Source organism: Pan paniscus, chromosome 7 (assembly GCF_029289425.2).
Source record: "Pan paniscus chromosome 7, NHGRI_mPanPan1-v2.0_pri, whole genome shotgun sequence".
Taxonomy (NCBI): Eukaryota; Metazoa; Chordata; class Mammalia; order Primates; family Hominidae; genus Pan; species Pan paniscus.
In genome coordinates, this window is record NC_073256.2 from 41,639,806 (window position 1) to 41,658,989 (window position 19,184).

At 45.8% G+C, this 19,184-nt stretch overlaps 1 protein-coding gene across 1 annotated transcript in view; it reads right to left on the reverse strand.

Annotated features, from left to right (window-relative positions):
* Window positions 1–986: 986 nt before the first annotated feature.
* The window catches only part of TNFRSF10D (TNF receptor superfamily member 10d), a 30,877-nt gene continuing 12,679 nt past the window's right edge, over window positions 987–19,184 (reverse strand). Inside the window, exons 3-9 of the mRNA XM_003823581.7 lie at window positions 13,809–13,922; window positions 12,342–12,453; window positions 11,044–11,297; window positions 10,435–10,466; window positions 9,827–10,012; window positions 3,582–3,654; window positions 987–3,397 (exon numbers count right to left, since the gene is read on the reverse strand). Of these exons, the coding sequence (XP_003823629.3) occupies window positions 3,264–3,397; window positions 3,582–3,654; window positions 9,827–10,012; window positions 10,435–10,466; window positions 11,044–11,297; window positions 12,342–12,453; window positions 13,809–13,922 (905 nt within the window). The 3' untranslated portion in view covers window positions 987–3,263. The remainder of the gene's footprint in view (window positions 3,398–3,581; window positions 3,655–9,826; window positions 10,013–10,434; window positions 10,467–11,043; window positions 11,298–12,341; window positions 12,454–13,808; window positions 13,923–19,184) is intronic.

Below are 19,184 nucleotides of genomic sequence, written 5' to 3' on the forward strand. Positions count from 1 at the left end.
TGGGCCACAATTGCCCCTTTCTGTTTTCTAACCCTGACCCAAATTTCACTGCCCACATCCTTCTTAGATGTAAAAGATGCAGTCCCACGGAGGAAGGGCAGAGCCAGGAGGCAGTGGGGCTCTGGGCTCAGAGCTCAGGAGTCACCTTGCCTGAGAAAGATGTTCTAGCTGAGAGGGCCTGGCCATGGGGTGGGCTCCAGGAAAACTCTGGTTAGGTCTGGGATAGAGCAAACTTGAAACAAAGACAACCTCTGCCATGGCTGCTTGGCGCCAAGACTTGGAGATCAGGGGTTAAATCCTCATAGACAGTAGGCGGTGGCAACACAAGCAGCTCTAACTCTGGGGGAAGCCATGTTGCCCAAGCCCAGGCCCCTCCAGGGCTGTGGCTGCCTCCCCTTCACGTGGTCTAGGGCAGCTGGCTGGGAAGCCGGTGCGTGTACTGCCCTCTACAGGCTGCTCAGCCTCCATGCAGCTCACCCAGCCAAGGGTTCCAAGTGAGGCCATGGGCAGTGCAGGCGGGAAGCAGGAGGTAGCATGGAGCAGCCACAGTCCCACCTCCCCTCTAGGGAAGGCAGATAGCATGGGAGCACGCCTGGGCCTCCTGGGAGCTGTGGGCCAGAGGGAGAGCAGGTCCTCCAGGGCAAGGGGAGTGGGAAATGGCTCTCCCAGGTGCCTGCAGGGCTGAGCAACCTGGGTCCACTGATGGGGATACAGGGAAGGGCTGCTGTCCCTCTCCCCAGAGGGAGGAGCAGACAGGAGAGAAACAGGGAGGAGGCGCGAATTCCAGTAGCCAAGAACCTGGCCCTTTAAAATCCAGGGAGTCATAGGCAGGAAACTCCCCCCACACCCCCACCGCCAGGCGGGCCAAGCCTGAAGGCAGAGAAGGGACAAGTAAGGAGGCCCAGCAGGAACGAAGACCTGGCCTCCTGTCACTCAGAGCTGTGTCACAGCAGGAGAGGAGGATGGAAATAAACGAACACCACACCTTTTTAATATGAGGTTTTATATTTATTTTGGTCATAAACATATGAGTATTTCATATATAACCAGGTGTTATGTACTATTTGGCCCGGGTATAAAGCAAAACCTAAACAAATCAACCAATGCCAAAAAACCCCAACAATTTCATGTTGTCAGGAAGCTTATGTTAAAGGAATAAGCTTAAACACTGATAAGGCTGGTAGTCTAGATGCATCTTCAAGGAAGGCCTCTGAGGAAGGGACAAAGGAGCTGGGACCGGACTGGCTCTCTCTGAGCTTTGAGGCCAAGTCTCCTGCACAGAAGGCCCAGAAAAGGCAAAGACCAGGAGGCAGCAGCACCCTGTGTCTTCCAGAAGTGCAGGGGACAAGGTGTGGGACGCCAGATGGAAGTGGGAGAGGATGGAAGTGCGAAGACCGGAAAGGCCATCCCCTCCTAAAACTCCATGGACACAACAATCTGAATGTGCGAACTTCAGGCAATTCTAACTTTGTCCCAGCCAAACCAGTCCCGGAACAAAACACACAATGCCTTGAGATGGAAAAGACTGAAACCCCTAGAATGACTATATCCGTAATTTATCCTACCACGACTGGACTACTGTGGAGAAGAGTTTGCTGGAAAGAAGCTAAAATGATTACTGAGGTTTTTAAATAAAATAATGGAACGTGACACAAGGACAAATGTGTCAGCCGTTTTAGATCCCGTTGTCACAGTGTTTAAAAATTGATATCTCTGAGATGAGTCAGATGCTTACAGAGGGGCCAAGCTCCTCAAATAGGGAATCTGTACCCTAAAATGCAGCTCAGGAATCTCTGCCCTAAAAGGCATCCCAGGGACTCAGGTCACAGACCACCAGAAGCGAGAGGGGCCCATCCACTCCTGAGTCAGCAACCATTTCACACCATTCCCAAGCACTGTTCACTCTTCCCTCTTGATGCCATGGCAGATGCCGGGGCAGATAAACACCTGCTCTGCCCTGAGCCCAAATGAGGCTCAAGATTCACTAATGTTCAACTGTAATGGCGCTTGAAAGAGAAGCTCTTCGCAGTCTCAGATCTAACTTAATTCTCACTGTCCTCATCTGCTGTGGACAAGTAGGAAGAGGCAGTCCCATGACTGTCCCAGCACGACAAACCAGACACATGGCTTCCCAAAGATACCAGGCTCTTCAAAATCCTGGGCATATGTAAACATCTACTTATAAATAAATAAATAAATATTTATTTATAAATAAGTATGGCTATATACCTCTAAAATTATCAAGTAAGACAAGCTGCCTCTTGAGAAGCTGCCAGCCATCAAACCCTGGTCCAGTCTCAGGGCGCAGGAGGGAGAACTGGAATGCAGTAAGTGCCTCCCACAGAGGGATGATTTCTCCCTCTGTCACTAGTTATATTTTTAGTCATTTTTGACTGCTGATTTGTATCCAGGCAACCCACGTAAACAGCCTAATAAGTGCATTTCCTAAAGTTTTTCCATGCTTACATCATTATACAAAAATCGGAAAATAGATGTACAGCCTACAGTAGTAAGCAATATAAATGTTTCTCTAATTAAGGTGGGGGTAAGCCCCAATAATCCTATCTTAAAGCTCAAAACTCTAAGTCGAACCCTCGTAAGTCCATATGCTCATGACTTAGCATAGGGCTACGTCTTGCTAATCTCATCAATAAGGCAAAAATATCCGAAACTGAAAATACAGGTAATAACCAGATAATCCCGTTCTAAAGTTAAAAAACTATAAGGCATTGTGGCTGTGCGGCATCTGTAGTTAGATGTCATTAAATGCACACACCAGTAGAGATGGAGCTTGCAATATAAGAAACAGAGAAAAAGACTTGTCTCATGATGAAGAACTGCAAAGAATGACATCCTAAAACCACTCTTTTTCTTTTTAAATTGAGATGGAGTTTCACTGTGTTGATGAGGCTGGTCTTGAACTCCTGAGCTCAAGCAATCCACCTGCCTCAGCCTCCCAAAGTGCTGGGATTACAGGCATGAGCCACCGCATGTGGCCTAAAACTACCCTTAATACACAATCGTATAACTATGCCGCCAAGAATCTGATATAAATTTCTCCCGTTTGCTTATCATACGCAGTATTTCATAAAAATTACTCCAAGTGCGTTAACAAAGTTCTAGGACCATTGGTAAGCTGCCCCATATTGGATAGTAGAGTTTGTTGAGGCATGGGTCAAGTACTGGACTGTTTCTTCCAGGCTGCTTCCCTTTGTAGGAGAAAAGGTAAATGAGGGAAGCTCTGGTTTCCTGAAGAGATTCTTTCACAGGCAGGACGTAGCAGAGCCTGCCTCATCTTCTTCATAAAAGAGCTTTTCGGAGCCCACCAGTTGGTCCTGAATTGTTTCCTTTGCATGTCCTTCTTCCATTGTTGCCGAGGCATCCAGCAAGGTGCTGACTGAGAAGAGAGAAGAGATTTAGGGTCTCAGTGCTCCAAGGACAATCAGCACAGGATCGACATAGGACCCCCTGCTTCCAGCAGTGAAACCTCCAGAAGAGCCCTCTCAGCTATAGGGACAGCAGTTAGGACACCGTCCCTATTCCCTGTCCTCCTGCTGCGTCTCAAGGCACAAAACACTTACTGTCAGCGGAGTCAGCGTCATTCACTGGAACCAGCAGCCTCCTCCTCTGACACCCTTCAGCTTCTGCCTGTTCCTGTAACACACAGTGGGGTCAGAGTCAGGAGTCCTGCAGTCTAGTACTGACCCGGACCACTAGCCAGCAAGAGACCTGCAGCGCTTTCCCTCTTGGGTCTCCATGGAGATGGAGACAAACCTCTGGTCCTCCATAGCTCTTGGGCTCTGTGTGCTGGTGGCTCATTGAGACATAAGTGACATACAGTAAATGCTCACTTTGTAAGTGTTCTGCCCAACTTTGACTATAGGCCTGTGTAATTATCCCCTGATCAAGACATAGAAACTGCCACACCCCAGAAAGTCCCCTTCTGCCCCATCTAATCAACTCCCACCCACCCTCACAAGAAATGATCACTTCCTTCCAGAATTCTTACCAGCAGAGTCTCGGCAGAAGACTATATATGAGAGCACCCAGGAAAACCTAACAAAATGATTTATCCCAAGACTGTAAATGATCTTTGATCATCAGTACTCTACCATATCAATAGCGTAATTAAATAAAATGGCAGTCTCCATGGAGGCTGGAAAGACATTTGGTAAAATTAAACAGCAATTCTGATTTTTTTCAAACCCTTTTAGAATAGTAAGCTGTGTTCTTGATGATGAGAATTTCTACATGAAACCAAAAGTGAATGCCATTGCTAAGGGTGACACTTTGGAGGTCTTCCCCAGAAATCAAATCAGGACCCAAACACCTGCCTTCCCTAAGCACAGCTGAATATTGTTCTGAAAGGTCTGGCCTAGGCAACAAGATGGAAAATTAAAATGAGGCAAGACTCTTGGAAGAGGGCAGACACAATAATCATTATTTTCAACGTCATTTAAAACCCCTAAGAATGAAAGTACAATATTGAAATAGAAATGTATGTCTGGAGGAATGTTAAAAACATAGCAAATGCAATAAATTAGCAAACAGAATTACAAGGTTATCCAACTCATAATGGATACAAAATACTAAACAGCCATAAGAAACAGGAGTAATTTATTTGAAGAGGAACACAAATCACAACTCAGTTACAATAAAATACTTGACACCAAATGTTATCTCCTTTGATAAGGAAATACTGAATATTAATAAAATATTCAGTATTTCTAGATTAATTTTTAATTTTAAAGCGAATTGATAAAACGGCCACTGAGGTTTTTCGGGAGGGAAGGATGGAGGAAATCTTTTAATTCTAAATTTTATCTGGGTAAAATAATACATTTTGAAAAAGTATGGAAGAGATGTTTGCTCTTTTGGATGTTAAAAAACATTAGAAAGTTCCCATTGGAACATGCCTCAAAATGGTAAGAGCCATCTATGACAAACCCACAGCCAACATCATACTGAATGGGCAAAAGCTGGAAGCATTCCCCTTGAGAACTGGAACAAGGCAAGGATGCTCACGCTCACCACTCCCATTCAACATAGTACTGGAAGTCCTAGTCAGAGCACTCAGGCAAGAGAAAGAAAGAAAAGGCATCCAGATATGAAATGAAGAAGTGAAAAGTCTTCATGGACGATATGATTCTATACCTTGGAAACCCTAAATACTCCACCAAAAGGCCCCTGGAACTAATAAACAACTTCAGCAAAATTTCAGGATACAAAATCAATGTATAAAAATCAGTAGCACCGGGCACCATGGCTCACACCTGTAATCCCAGCACTTCGGGAGGCCGAGGCGGGCGGATCACGATGTCAAGAGTTCAAGACCAGCACGACCAACATGGTGAAACCCCGTCTCTACTAAAGAATACAAAAATTAACGGGGCGTAGCCGGGTGCGGTGGCTCACGCCTGTAATCTCAGCACTTTGGGAGGCCAAGGAGGGCGGATCACAAGGTCAGGAGATCGAGACCATCCTGGCTAACACGGTGAAACCCCACCTCTACTAAAAATACAAAAAACTAGCCAGGCGTGGCAGCGTGCGCCTGTAGTCCCAGCTGCTGGGAAGGCTGAGGCAGGAGAATGGCGTGAACCTGGGAGGTGGAGCTTGCAGTGAGCTGAGATCGCGCCACTGCACTCCAGCCTGGGCGACAGAGCAAGACTCTGTCTCAAAAAGAAAAAAAATCAGTAGCATATCTATATACCAATAATGTTCAGGCTGAGGACCAAATCAAGAACACAATCCCATTTACAACAGACACACACACACACACACACACACAAAATACCTAGAAATACCTCTACCCAAGGATGTGAAAGATCTCTAAGAGAATTACAAAACACTGCTAAAAGAAATCATAGATAACATGAACAAATGGAAAAACATTCCATGCTCATGAATTGGAAGAATTAATATGGCTAAAATGGTCATACTGCTGAAATCAATCTACAGATTTAATACTACTCCTATCAAATTACCAATGTCATTTTCCACAGAATTGGAAAAAATTATTGGAAGTAACTGAATCACGTGGACTAGTTTTTCCAGCTCTGTTCTTGTGATAGTGAATAAGACTCATAAGAGCTGATGGTTTTATAAAGAGCAGTCCCCTGCACATGCTCTCTTGCCTGTCGCCATGTAAGATGTGCCTTTGCTCGTCTTTCACCTTAGGCCATGATTGTGCGGCCTCCCCAGCCATGTGGAACTGTGAGTCCATTAAACCTCTTTTTCTTTATAAATTACCCAGTCTCAAGTATTTCTTCATAGCAGTATGGAAATGGAATAATACAACTCCCCATTCAACAGCAGATGCTTCGGATATTTGGCTAGCCATATGCAGAACAATGAAAACTAGACCCCTACTTTTCACCAAATACACAAATTAACTCAAGGTGGATTAAAAGTTTAAAGGTAAGACCATGAACTATAAGAATTCTAGAAGAAAACCGAGAAAACACCCCTCTGGACATCAGCCATGGCAAATAATTTATGATTAAGTCCTCAAAAGCAATGCAATAAAAACAAAAATTGTCAAGTGGCATCTAATTGAACTCAAGACCTTCTGCACAGCAGAAGAAACTCTCCACAGGCCGGGTGTGGGGGCTCACACTTATAATACCAGCACTTTGAGAGGACAAGGCAGGCAGATCACCTGAGGTTAGGAGTTCGAGACCAGCCTGACCAACAAGACAAAACCCCATCTCTACTAAAAATAGAAAAATTAGCTGGGCATGGTGGCACATGCCTTCAATCCCAGCAACTAGGGGGGCTGAGGAGGGAGAATCACTTGAACCCGGGAGGCGGAGATTGCAGTGAGCTGAGATCATGCCACTGAATTCCAGCCTAGGTGACAGAGCAAGAGTACATCTCAAAAAAAAAAAAAAGTTATCAACAGAGTAACAGACAACCTACAGAATGGGAGAAAATATTTGCAAATTATGCATCTGACAAAGGTCTAATATTCAGGAGCTATATGCAACTTAAATGAACACACAGAAAACAACCCCATTAAAAATGGGCAAAAGACATAAACACATATGTCTCAAAAGAAGACATACAAGTGGCCAACAAACATATGAAAAAATGCTCATCATCATGAATCATCAAAGAAATGCAAATCAAAACTTCAATGAGATACCATCTCATACAGTCAGAATGGCGATTATTAAAAAGCCACTAACAGTAAATGCGGGCGAGACTATGAAGAAAAAGGATCATTTATATACTTTTGGTGGGAATGTAAATTAGTTCAGCCAGTATGGAAAGGAGTTTGGAGATTTCTCAAAGAATTTTAAAACAACTCCTATTTAACACAGCAAACCCACCACTGGGTATACATAGAAAAGAAAACAAATCTGCCAGGCGCGGTGGCTCACGCCTGTAATCCCAGCACTTTGGGAGGCCGAGGCGGATGGATCACGAGGTCAGGAATTCAAGACCAGCCTGCCCAAGATGGTGAAACCCCGTCTCTACTAAAAATACAAAAAATTAGCCAGGTGTGGTGGCACATGCCTGTAATCCCAGCTACTCTGGGGGCTGAGGCAGAGAACTGCTTAAACCTGGAGGGGCGGAGGTTGCAGTGAGCCGAGATCGTGCCACTGCACTCCTGCCTGGGTGACAGAGCGAGACTCCCTCTCAAAAACAAAAAGGGAAAACAAATCATTCTACCAAAAGACACCACTATCCATAATAGCAGTGACATGGAATCAACCTAGGTTCCCATCAACAGTGGATTGGATGAAGACAATGTGGCATATATACACCATGGGATACTACACAGCCATAAAAAAGAATGAAATCATATTGTTTGCAGCCACATGGATGAAGCTGGAGGCCATCATCCTAAGTGAATTAATGTAGGAACGCAAAACCAAATACTGCGTGTTCTCATTTATAAGTAGGAGCTAAACATCAGGTACTTACGACCATAAAGATGGCAACAATAGACACTGGGGACTACCAGGGCGGGGAGGGAGCGAGAGGAGGGAGGGGTGAAAAACTAACTGTTGGATACTGTGCCCACAACCTGGATAAAATCATTCATACCCCAAATTTCAGCATCAAACAAACTTACATATGTACCCCCTGAATCAAAATAAATTTGAAAAAGGAAAAAGAAAAAATGAAAAAAAGTTTCCTTGGCAGTGTATTATATATAAAATAATCCCTGTAATGTAAACAAAATGTATGCTTGTATGAATATACATGGCATATGCATAAAGATTTCTACAACGAATCACAAGAAATTATCTGTTGTATTCACCTGAATGAAGAAGGGCTGGGGGCTGAATGAAGAAGGAAGTGTTAGGGGACTACCACTATGACTGAGCACCTTTGTTTTTTTTTTGTTTTTGTTTTTGTTTTGAGACGGAGTCTGACTCTGTAGCCTAGGCTGGAGTGAAGTGGCGTGATCTCGGCTCACTGCAGGCTCCGCCTCACGGGTTCACGCCATTCTCCTGCCTCAGCCTCCCGAGTAGCTGGGACTACAGGCACCCGCTACCACGCCCGGCTAATTTTTTTGTATTTTTAGTAGAGGTGGGGTTTCACCATGTTAGCCAGGATGGTCTCGATCTCTTGACCTTGTGATCCACCCTCCTCGGCCTCCCAAAGTGCTGGGATTACAGGCATGAGCCACGGCGCCCGGCCGACTGAGCACCTTTCTATAGTGTGGCAGATGTGTGGCTCTGCATTTACCATTTTCAAAAAAAGTGCAGCGCGGCCAGGTGCAGTGGCTTATGCCTGTAATCCCACCACTTTGGGAGGCCAAGGTGAGAGGATGACTTGAGGCCAGGAGTTTGAGACCAGCCTGGGCAACATAGCAAGATCAGATCTCTACAAATTACAAAACAAAGGTGCAATGCGATTCAGCAGTGTGGAGTAATTGTTGATATTTTTTGTTTATTTCCTTACCTTTTTATACTTCCCTTCATTAAAAAAAATGGGGTATAGTTATAGGAAAGGAAGAAAATGGGTGGAAAGTGATCCTTGTCTAGGTAAGTATTTGACAAGTGATCAAAGAGGAGCCAAAAGCAGAGAAAAATAGGAGAATCAGTTCCTAAACAGGCGTGGAGGAAGGAGACAGTGACTCACAACAATTCAGGGAGTTCCTCACTTCACACAGCATCACAAAAGAAATGGCACCTACGTTCCACTGGTGTATGCTACAAACCAAATCATTCTTTAAAAGTCCACAAAAAATTAGATAGGATCATCTTATTTTATCCTGAAGGAAAGAACTTAAAAAAAAACAAATGTGTGTCCAGATTTCACACCTACTGAATGTCATATCAAAACTAGTGAATCGATGTGAATAACTGGATGTGTGTGTTTGTGTAATACAAAAGCACTTCTACACACTGACTCAGAAATCCTACTTCTTCCCAGAAGCCTCCTTACATACTTGATCAGAAATCTGGACAAAGATTTACTGTGAAATATGTTCAATGTAGTAAGAATTTTGAAGAACATTTAAAACTTCCGCTGTTTCAAGCAAGGGCTCCCTGACTTCTGTTAGGAGCACACGATGGAGACTGTGCAGCCTTATTCCGTCCTCAATGAACCCTGTGAAACCCACTCTATGCCTGTGGAGATCCAGGCTCTGGGGACACGGCAAGGACAGGACAGGGAGTAAGAAGCAGATTTCCTGCAGACTGGCAGAGTCACCACCTCAGTGCAGCTGCTCCGTCCCCTGCAGTCCCCTGTCTCCCAAAGGCTCCATGTCCCCTTGGGCCAGGAAAGAGGAGGCACTGCCATGTCCCACTGTCTACAAAGTCCTGTGCAGGCCGCAGGCCAGGCAGGGCACAGTCCCTCCTCAACTCACCAGCAGACGCTGTGGCTCCTCTGGCGACTCTACAGTCACACCTGTTGGCTCTGCCAGCTCCTGACCTTGGATTTCCTGCTCAGAGACCTGGGTGGGCTGCAAGTATCTGTTACTCAGGGTCTCGTTGTGGGCATTTTCCTCCGCCCCAGGAACTCGTGAAGGACATGAACGCTGCCGGAAAAGGACCTTGGGAAGACAAAGAGCCCACTCAAGTCCACATCCAGGGCTCAGCTTCAGGGTCCTCAGTACACAGCTGGACCTGCCATCCCCAACCCCTTCCAATGAGGCCACCCCAGGCAGCTGAGGCTCAGCACATCCAGGACCCCATGCTGAGGTGGGTCAGGTGGTCACCGCATCCCCACGGGGCCAGCTGTGGAGTGATGGTGTCACCCAGGCTGCAGGAAGGACAGGGCTGCAGCACGGCCCGCCGGTCTGTGTGCTGCTCAAAATGGCCGTGTGTCCCCCACAGTCAGCCCAGATCCCCCAGGCCATGTCAGAGAGTCAGGGCAGCCATGAGGACAAGGGATTGTGCCCACCCAGGCTCGGCAGTGGATGGGAAGCAGTTCCTGAACCCACGAAGCCCCCAGTTTCTGGAGAAACCAACTCACTCTGTGCACACGTTCGGGACCTCCTCCACCACCTGGAAAAGAAGGAGTCTCCTGAGCAGGCGGGGAGGGGCCCATGCAGCACCTCCCTCCCAGAGGACAGTGGGGCGCAGGGCTGGGCTGGGGGCTGGGACACTGGACAAGGAGCCCTGGGGCTGGGGACAGGAATGGGGCCTTGCAATTCGGGGACACCCTGAGGAAGCGGGATGAGAAGGGGAACTAGAGTAAAAACCAACACGTGGAAAATCTCTGTGTTCTGCTCTGACCAAGGCTGAATATATCCCACGACCACTTCTCATCCTGACCCTTGTCACCCAGTTGAGGAGCCGACTGCCCCCTGCCTGGCTGGGTCTGAAGATGGGAGGAACTGGCCTGCCCTCCTGGAGTTGGCTGGGAGATGAGGGGTCCCCCAGCCCTGAGACAGGGACTGATGAGACCAGGGTCCTGGGGGATACACAGGACGTGGGGATGGGGCGATCACAAGAAGGAAGATCGAGCCAGGCTGGAGACGCTTGGACCAGGGGCAGGGATGGGGATTACTGTCTGTGGGAACAGAGTGGGAGGGGGCAGGGCAGAAAGTGCCCAGCGCTCCCACCCTCAGCCAGCACCTACCTGAGCAGATGCCTTTGAGGTAAGAAATGAATTTCTTCCGACATAAAATGCAAACCACAACCACAGCTAAAATGATGACTAAAACCACTATGATGATAAGGTAGTGATAGGGAGAGGCAAGCATCCCCAGGATGGTGGTCACTGTCTCCTCCGCTGCTGGGGTTTTCCCAGTGGAACTGGCAGCTGATTCATTTTTGCACTTGATGTCACTCTGGGACGTACAATTACTGACTTTGACCATCCCTCTGGGACACCTAGGTACACACAGAGAGGGAGACAGGGACTCTTGATGGAAAGCTGGCCAGATGGGATGAAAGAGGAGCCACCCTCCCTGCCCAAAGTCCCTGAGAAGGCGTCAGGAGAAGGACAGGCTCCTCGTGTCAGCAGTGGGTCCCCCTGTGCTCCCTTCTTGAGGCTGGGGAAGGGTCTGAGCATGCACACTTCAGCCCCTCGGCCTCCCTGCTCTGGGGTCAGAGCTGCAGTTCCAGGAGCCTTCTGTGCTGGGCACACACTGAGCTTCCCTGGGCTGCAGGGGAGGCCTGCGTTAGGAGGAGCCACACTCCAGGGGAAGATCACAAGCCCCTGTGGCCACAAGCTGAGCCCCTTCCTCCAGTTAACACACAGTACAAGTGAGCCCTCGCCCCACCCTGTCTGCCGCTGGTTCCTCCCAATCACAGCAAACACTGGAGGGCCAGAGAAGAGTAAGTTACTCTTTGCCCCTAAAACCCAAATAGGAAAAAGAAGGACTTAGTGAGAAATTGGGGGCCAACGGTGAGGCCGGTTGGGTGGGCTCAGGTCCTCGTGGGAACTTAAGGGAGCTCCACCCATGGCCTTATTATGACTTTTGTGGGCTACGGACACTTTTGTCTTTATGGGTCCCTGCCCACATAAAAAATATTGAAAATTACATTTTTTAAACCAACTTAGAGTAAGGACAAATACAAGCCAGGCTGGATTCAAGTGTTTTCTTCTGATTTCAAAAGGAAATCACATTTCCTAGGTCCCCTGAAAAGGTTCAAGGGACCTAGAAAGTCACCTCCTGTGCCCAGTGAACAATTCAGCCTGGACAAAGGGACTCCTGCTGGGGAGGGTATGGGAAGGGGCTGCTGCAGGGGGTAGGGGTGGGGACAGGCAGATGGACCAGGAGGGGCCAACGCAGGCTCAGGAAACCCCACAGGCTCAGGGAGGCCTCATGGGCCTGGAGGATCCATGGGGTCAGCGGAGAGATAGAGGTACCAGGTGAATCAGGTCTTTTCAGGTTCCTGAAAGCTGTTGGGAGCCCCTGGCTGCTGTCTTACCCTGTTCTACACGTCCGGCACATCTCAGGGGAGTTTTTATCCTGGAAGCGTCCTTTTTCACACTGACACACGGTGTCTCTGGTCGTGGTGCAGGAACTTTTATTTGTTTGACCTGACAACAGAGCATAAGGTTTTGAGAATGTGTTTCCCTGACATGTCTGTCCACCCTTCCTCACCACCCCATCCCCTCCCACTCAGCTCAACTCAGTTCACCAAGGAGTTCTGAGGGCTGGTTTCTGCACCAGCACACTCGGGACTCATACAGGACACCCACCCTGTATGTAAGGACCAATACAAAAGGACCGTGATTCATTATTTATTATATCAGGTTAGGGGAAAAGCATTGTTTAGATGGCATGGTCAGTAGCAAGGAAGGCGCAAGGGCATCACCTGAGAGACTCTGCAAGGAGAGGGGCCCTTGGGGGACTTCCCAAAAGCCCCGGCCTTGCTGGGGAAGAGGAAGGGGCCTGAGAACCTGAAGGCTGAGTGAGGCCAAGCACCTTTCAGGAGCACAGAGCCCGGGAGGAGAGAGCCTGGCCACGGAGCAGACCTGTGCCACTGCTGGAACCCAGCCCTGTCCACTGGGCCAGGCCTCCTCTATGCTGTAATGATGCCCCCACCCCCCTGCAGGCAATAGTTTAGAAGATTTCCCAGCCTGGTGGCATGCATTACAGAAAAGATTTTGGCCAGGCGCAGTGGCTCACACCTGTACTCACAGCACTCTGGGAGGCTGAGGCAAGCGGATCACCTGAGGTCGGGAGTTCGAGACCAGCCTGGCCAACATGGAAAAACCCTGTCTCTACTAAAAACACAAAAAACTGGCTGGGCACGGTGGCTCACACCTGTAAGCCCAGTACTTTGGGAGGCCGAGGTGGGTGGATCACGAGGTCAGGAGATCGAGACCATCCTGGCTAACACGGTGAAACCCCGTCTCTACTAAAAATACAAAAAAAAATTAGCCGGGCGTGGTGGCGGGCGCCTGTAGTCATAGCTACTCAGGAGGCTGAGGCAGGAGAATGGCGTGAACTCAGGAGGCAGAGCTTGCAGTGAGCCGAGATCGCGCCACTGCACTCCAGCCTGGACGACAGAACGAGACTCCGTCTCACAAAAAAAAAAAAAAAAATTAGCTGGGTGTGGTGGTGCATGCCTGTGATCCCAGCTACTTAGGAGGCTGAGGTAGAAGAATCACTAAACCTGGGAGGCAGAGGTTGCAGTGAGCCAAGATCACGCCATTGCCCTCAAGCCTCAGCAACAAGAGTGAAACTGTCTTCAAAAAAAAAAAAAAGAAAAGAAAAGAAAAAAAAGATTTCTATTTTTTTTTTAATCAACCAGTCATAATCATGGAACAGGGCATGATGAAGACGACCAAGTTGGGCTAGAACTTGGTTCCCCTACTCACATCGGCTACAGCTCCCACCTCATCACTACGCACTCCACCTCTGGGCAAGGGGTCCACACATTCTGTACCTGATTTACAAACTGTACATGGCAGGCAAGAAGGCAAATTGTTGGAAGCAATGGTGTAATCCACACCCTCTGTGCACGGGTTACAGGCTCCAGTATATTCTGATCTATGAGATCCTGGGAAGGGAGAGAAAAGTTAATGAATGAGTCACCACAGAATTCCCAGAGGCTGACAATGGCTGGCAAATTTCTCTTTTGGCCCTCAGTGGAATCCAGACAGAGAAATCTACTCTTCTTGGCTTGGTCTTGTCATCAATTCTGCATCTATTACACTATTACATACCTTTGACTGGCACTGCTGACAGAAATATAATACAAATCACATGCAAAATTCAAATTCTATGAAAGCCACATTAAAATAGTAAAAAGAATGAGGTCAAATTAATTTTAACTATCTATTTTTTAGCCTAAAAATATCCAAAACACTACATTTCAATATGTAATCAATATAAATATTTGAAATATTTTATCTTTTTTTGGCCGGGCACGGTGGCTCACGCCTGTAATCCCAGTACTTAGGGAGGCCAAGGCGGGCAAATCATGAGGTCAGGAGATCGAGAACAACCTGGCTAACACAGTGAAACCCCATCTCTACTAAAAATACAAAAAGTTAGCCGGGCGTGGTGGCAGGCACCTGTAATCCCAGCTACTCGGGAGGCTGAGGCAGGAGAATGGCGTGAACCTGGGAGGCAGAGCTTGCAGTGAGCTGAGACTGTGCCACTGAACTCCAGCCTGGGCGACAGAGCAAGACTCTGTCTCAAAAAAAAAAAAAAGAAAAAGAAAAAAAAAAGAAAAGAAATATTTTATCTTTTAAAAAATTTTTTTTGGAGACAGAGTTTCACTCTTGTCACCCAGGCTGGAGGGCAATGGCGTGACCTTGGCTCACTGCAACCTCCACCTCCCAGGTTCAAGCGATTCTCCTGCCTCAGCCTCCTGAGTAGCTGGGATTACAGGCACCCACCACCACACCCAGCTAATTTTTTGTATTCTTAGTTGACACGGTGTATCATCATATTGGCCAGGCTGGTCTCCAACTCCTGACCTCAGGTGATCCACCCTCCTCGGCTTCCCAAAGTGCTGGGATTACAGGTGTGAGCCACCATGCCACGCCCAGTCTACTTTTTTTTTTTAACAATAAAATAAAATAACAAAATAAAATCCAACCTCATCTACATGTGATCTGCCCATGCTGGTCCACCTGACCTGTTTGCTGTCCACTCACTATGGTGGCCCCGTCTCTGCTCGGTATCCCCCAGCGCCTGCACCCTGGGACTGTCATTCCTAGGGAGGCTGCTCAGGAGCACCATTTCTGGCTCTCTGCACAACTATCCCTGTCCAACTTTGGAGATTGGCCAAAATCACCATCCCCGAGAGGCCCCACCAACCTCGTCTCTGTCTCACTCATCACTTAATTATTCTTCATGGTTCCTATCAGGAATTTCTGACTGTTATTTTGATCTGTGTGTCTTAATACTATCCCAGAGAAAAGGTTCCATGAGGGCAGGGCCTCTTATAATTATCCCATTAGCACGGCGCCTGACTGACAGAAATCATCCAACATATCCCTATGGAATAAAGAATCAGAAAGTGCAGGAAACAGAAGTCTGGAAGCACATAGAGATAAGGGCATGATAAAGGCATGATAAGCTAAGATATCAGTCTTAGCTTGTGCCTTCCGGCTAGCACTACAGACCCACGATCCTGACCCACCTCCATAGATTCAGCTTCCAGATCTGTCCTAGTGCCAGGTCAGTCCCCATGAACTCAGGCTCCAGGCCCTTCCCTGTGGACCCAAGGATGAGACCCATCACAGCACCTGGCTGACATCTGCAGACCCAAGTACAAGGCCTACTCCAGTGCCAGTTCAGCCCTCATGGAGCCAGGCCTCAGGTCACCTCTCTGGATACTGGCTCTGACCACCCTTGAACCACACCACATGGCCTGCCCAGAATCTGTGAACAGGCTGACTGGTGAACGGCGTTCCCTGACAAAGCCAGTGTGTAAATACTGGAATAAGTCCCTGCTTCTTCAAAGTGCACATTCCAACATATCACCACAGGCTCCTGAGCAATCAGGGAACTGTGACGGCACCAAAGAAACAAAAGGAAGCACAAGTAACCAACCCGAAAGGAATAGACATTTACAACAGCCTGACAAAGACTTGAAAATAGTCATCTTACAGAGTCTCAGTCAGCTACCAGAGAATATGCATAGACAACTAAGTCATGTCAGGAAAACAATACATGAACAAAATGAGTAGTTTCATATACACAGACAACATTATAAAGAACAAAGCAGAAATTGTAAAATTAACAACAACACAATATCTGAACTAAGAAAATTCCACAGAGAATGTTAACAGCAGAGTTGATTAATCGGAAGAAAGAATCAGTGAGCTTGAAAACAGATCATTTGAAATTACCAAGTCACAGGAAGAAAAAAAAAAAAAAGAATGAAAAAGAGGGAAGAAAGCCAACAGTACCAATGGTTACCGTGAAGCAAAACAATATATGCATTACGGTAGTTCAAGAAGCATCAGAGAAAGTGAAAGGAACGGAAAGTGTAATTAAAGAAATAATTAAAGAAAATGTCCCAAAACAAGATGGGAATGGACATTCACATTCCTGAAGCCCAAAAAACCCCTAACAGATAAATATGAAGAGATCTTCACCAAGACACATCTTAAACAAATTCCCAAACATCAAAGGCAAAGAGAATTTTGAAACCAGCAAGAGACAAGCAATGTACAAAGGAACCCCTATAAAACTACCAAAGGCTTCTCAGCAGAAGACCTACAGGCCAGGAGAGAGTGGAATCATACAAAGTACAGAAAGGAAAAATTCCTTGCCAACCAAGAATACTACACCTGGCAAGCCTGTCCTTTAGAAATGCAGAGCAGTAAAGACTTTATCAGACAAAGAAAAAAAAAAAACGGGGGGCGTTCACCTTTAGCATGTATTGCCTTACAAGAAATGCTAAAGAGAGTTATTCCATCTGAAAGAACAGAACACTAACTAGATACACAAAACCATGTGAAAATATAAAACTAGGTGGTTAAATACATGGTCAAGTTCAGAATATTCTAATACAATCATAATAGTGTACAAATTACTTACATCATTACTATAAAAGTTAAAAGCCCAACGTGTTTTTTTAAATGATACTTAATACGATTTGTTAAGGAATACACAACATAAAAAGATGTAAATAATGACAAAACATAAAATAAGGCAGGAGAAGAAAAGGTGTCAAGTTTTTTATGAGATCAAAGATAAATTGTTATCAGTGTAAAATAAAGTTAGACATGAACCTAACTTACAAATTCAGTAGTGTTTTTATACACTGACAAGAAACTATCTGAAAAATCCCATTTATAATAGCTACAAAAAAAATGCTTAGGAATAAATTCAACCAACGTGGTAGCTGTATTTTTTTCTAATTTGGTCTTGAGGTTTCTCTCTGTAGAGTGGCTATAAATTCTAGCCTTGCCCTGGGGGGGATCCAGGAGATTTCATCATGGATGTTCACAGGAAACTTATTTGTCCCGGTGGACTGTCTAATGCCTAATTAGGTGTTCATCTTGTACGTGTCCCTTCCACAAGACAATTACTTTTACTAGCAGTAGACCTGGTGGCTCTTGTCTGACCTATGTCCAGTTTTAAGTTATCTCTACTCTTTAGGAGACAGCCACTCTTTAAGAGAGCCAAGATGGAGAAAGATGTTAGGTTCAGATGTGTCAATTAGGGAAAACACAGAGGAAGCAACACAACAAAACACAGGAAACACAGAAGTGGTGTATTACTTACAGACTCCAGAGAGAAGAGGATAGCACACTTTGCAGCACTTATGGGAAGTGGGGAGCTATCCAGTCCGAGGACACTAACCGGTGTGTGGGGAGCAAGAGACAGAGAGAGAGGACCCGTGGGACTACACCTTTATAAAGATCCATGGGCATTATACCCTAGGCTTTCCCACAGGGATTGTGGAAGACAACACCTGCAAAGAAGGTTCACACTGCTCTGGTGTGAACCATTAGGTTTTATTGTAGTCAGCTCCTGTGGGATGTGTTGGGTTTTGGGTCAGGGAGATGATGAACAAATGTGCTAGATCAAAAACAATTGAACAGGGAAAGGAATTATTAATTGGGCAAAGGATGCTGTAGTATGATTGGGTTTTAAACAACTTACATTGGGCCTAAAAATGGATGTCAAGGCAGCAACTCTTTTAAATAAATTTGTGACAGAGGTGAAAGATGTGAAAACTGTAAAATATTGATGAAAGAAACGGAAAGTAACAAAAATAAATGGAAAGACAGTACATGTTCACGGATTAGAAAACTCAATATTGCTTAATTGTCCATATGACCCAAAGTGATCTACAGGTTCAATGCAATGCCTATTAAAATTCCAATGACATTTTTTACCAAAATAGAGAAAATAAATCTAAAATGTGTATGGAACCACAAAAGACCTCAAATAGCCAAAGTGATCTTAAGCAAAACAAACAAAAAGAACAATGATGGAGGCATCATACTACCTGATTCTTAAATATATTACAAAGGTATAGTAATCAAAACTGAATAGTAATGGCAAAAATGAAGATAAACTGATGGAATGAAATATTGAACCCAGATATAAATCAATGCATTTACAGCCGACTGATTGTGACAGATCCCAAGAACACAAGATGGGGAAAGGACAGCCTCTTCAATAAATGGTGTAGAGGAAAGTAGATATTGACCTGCAGAAGAATGAAATAAGACCCTTATCTCACATCATATGTAAAAAATCAACTCAACATGGACTAAAGATTAAACATAAGCCCTGAAATTGTAAAACTACTACAAGAAAACATAGTGGAAAATCTTCATGACGTTGGTGTGGGCAATGATTTCTTGGCTATGACCCCAGAAGCACAGGCAACAAAAGCAAAAATAGACAGATGAGATTATATCAGACTAGAAAGGTTTTGCACAACAAAGGAAACAATGAACAGAGTGATGAGACAACATACAGGATGAGAGATCAATATCCAAAAGATCCAAGATTTTGGTTAACATCCAAAATACACAGGAACTCAAACATCTCAATAGCATTGCAATCAAATAATCCAATTAAAACGGACGCATGGGCAAGGGACCTGAAGAGACAATTCTAAAAAGGAGACATAGAAGTGGCCGACAGGTATATGAAAAAAATACTCAACATCACTAATCAGGGAAATGCAAATCAAAACCACAATGAAATATCACTTCACACCTGTAAAAATGGCTATTACCAAAAAGACAAAAGATAACAAGTGTTGATGATGAGGAGGAGAAAGAGGAATGCTGGTACACTGTTGGTGGGAATGGAAATTAGTACATCCATTGTGGAAAAC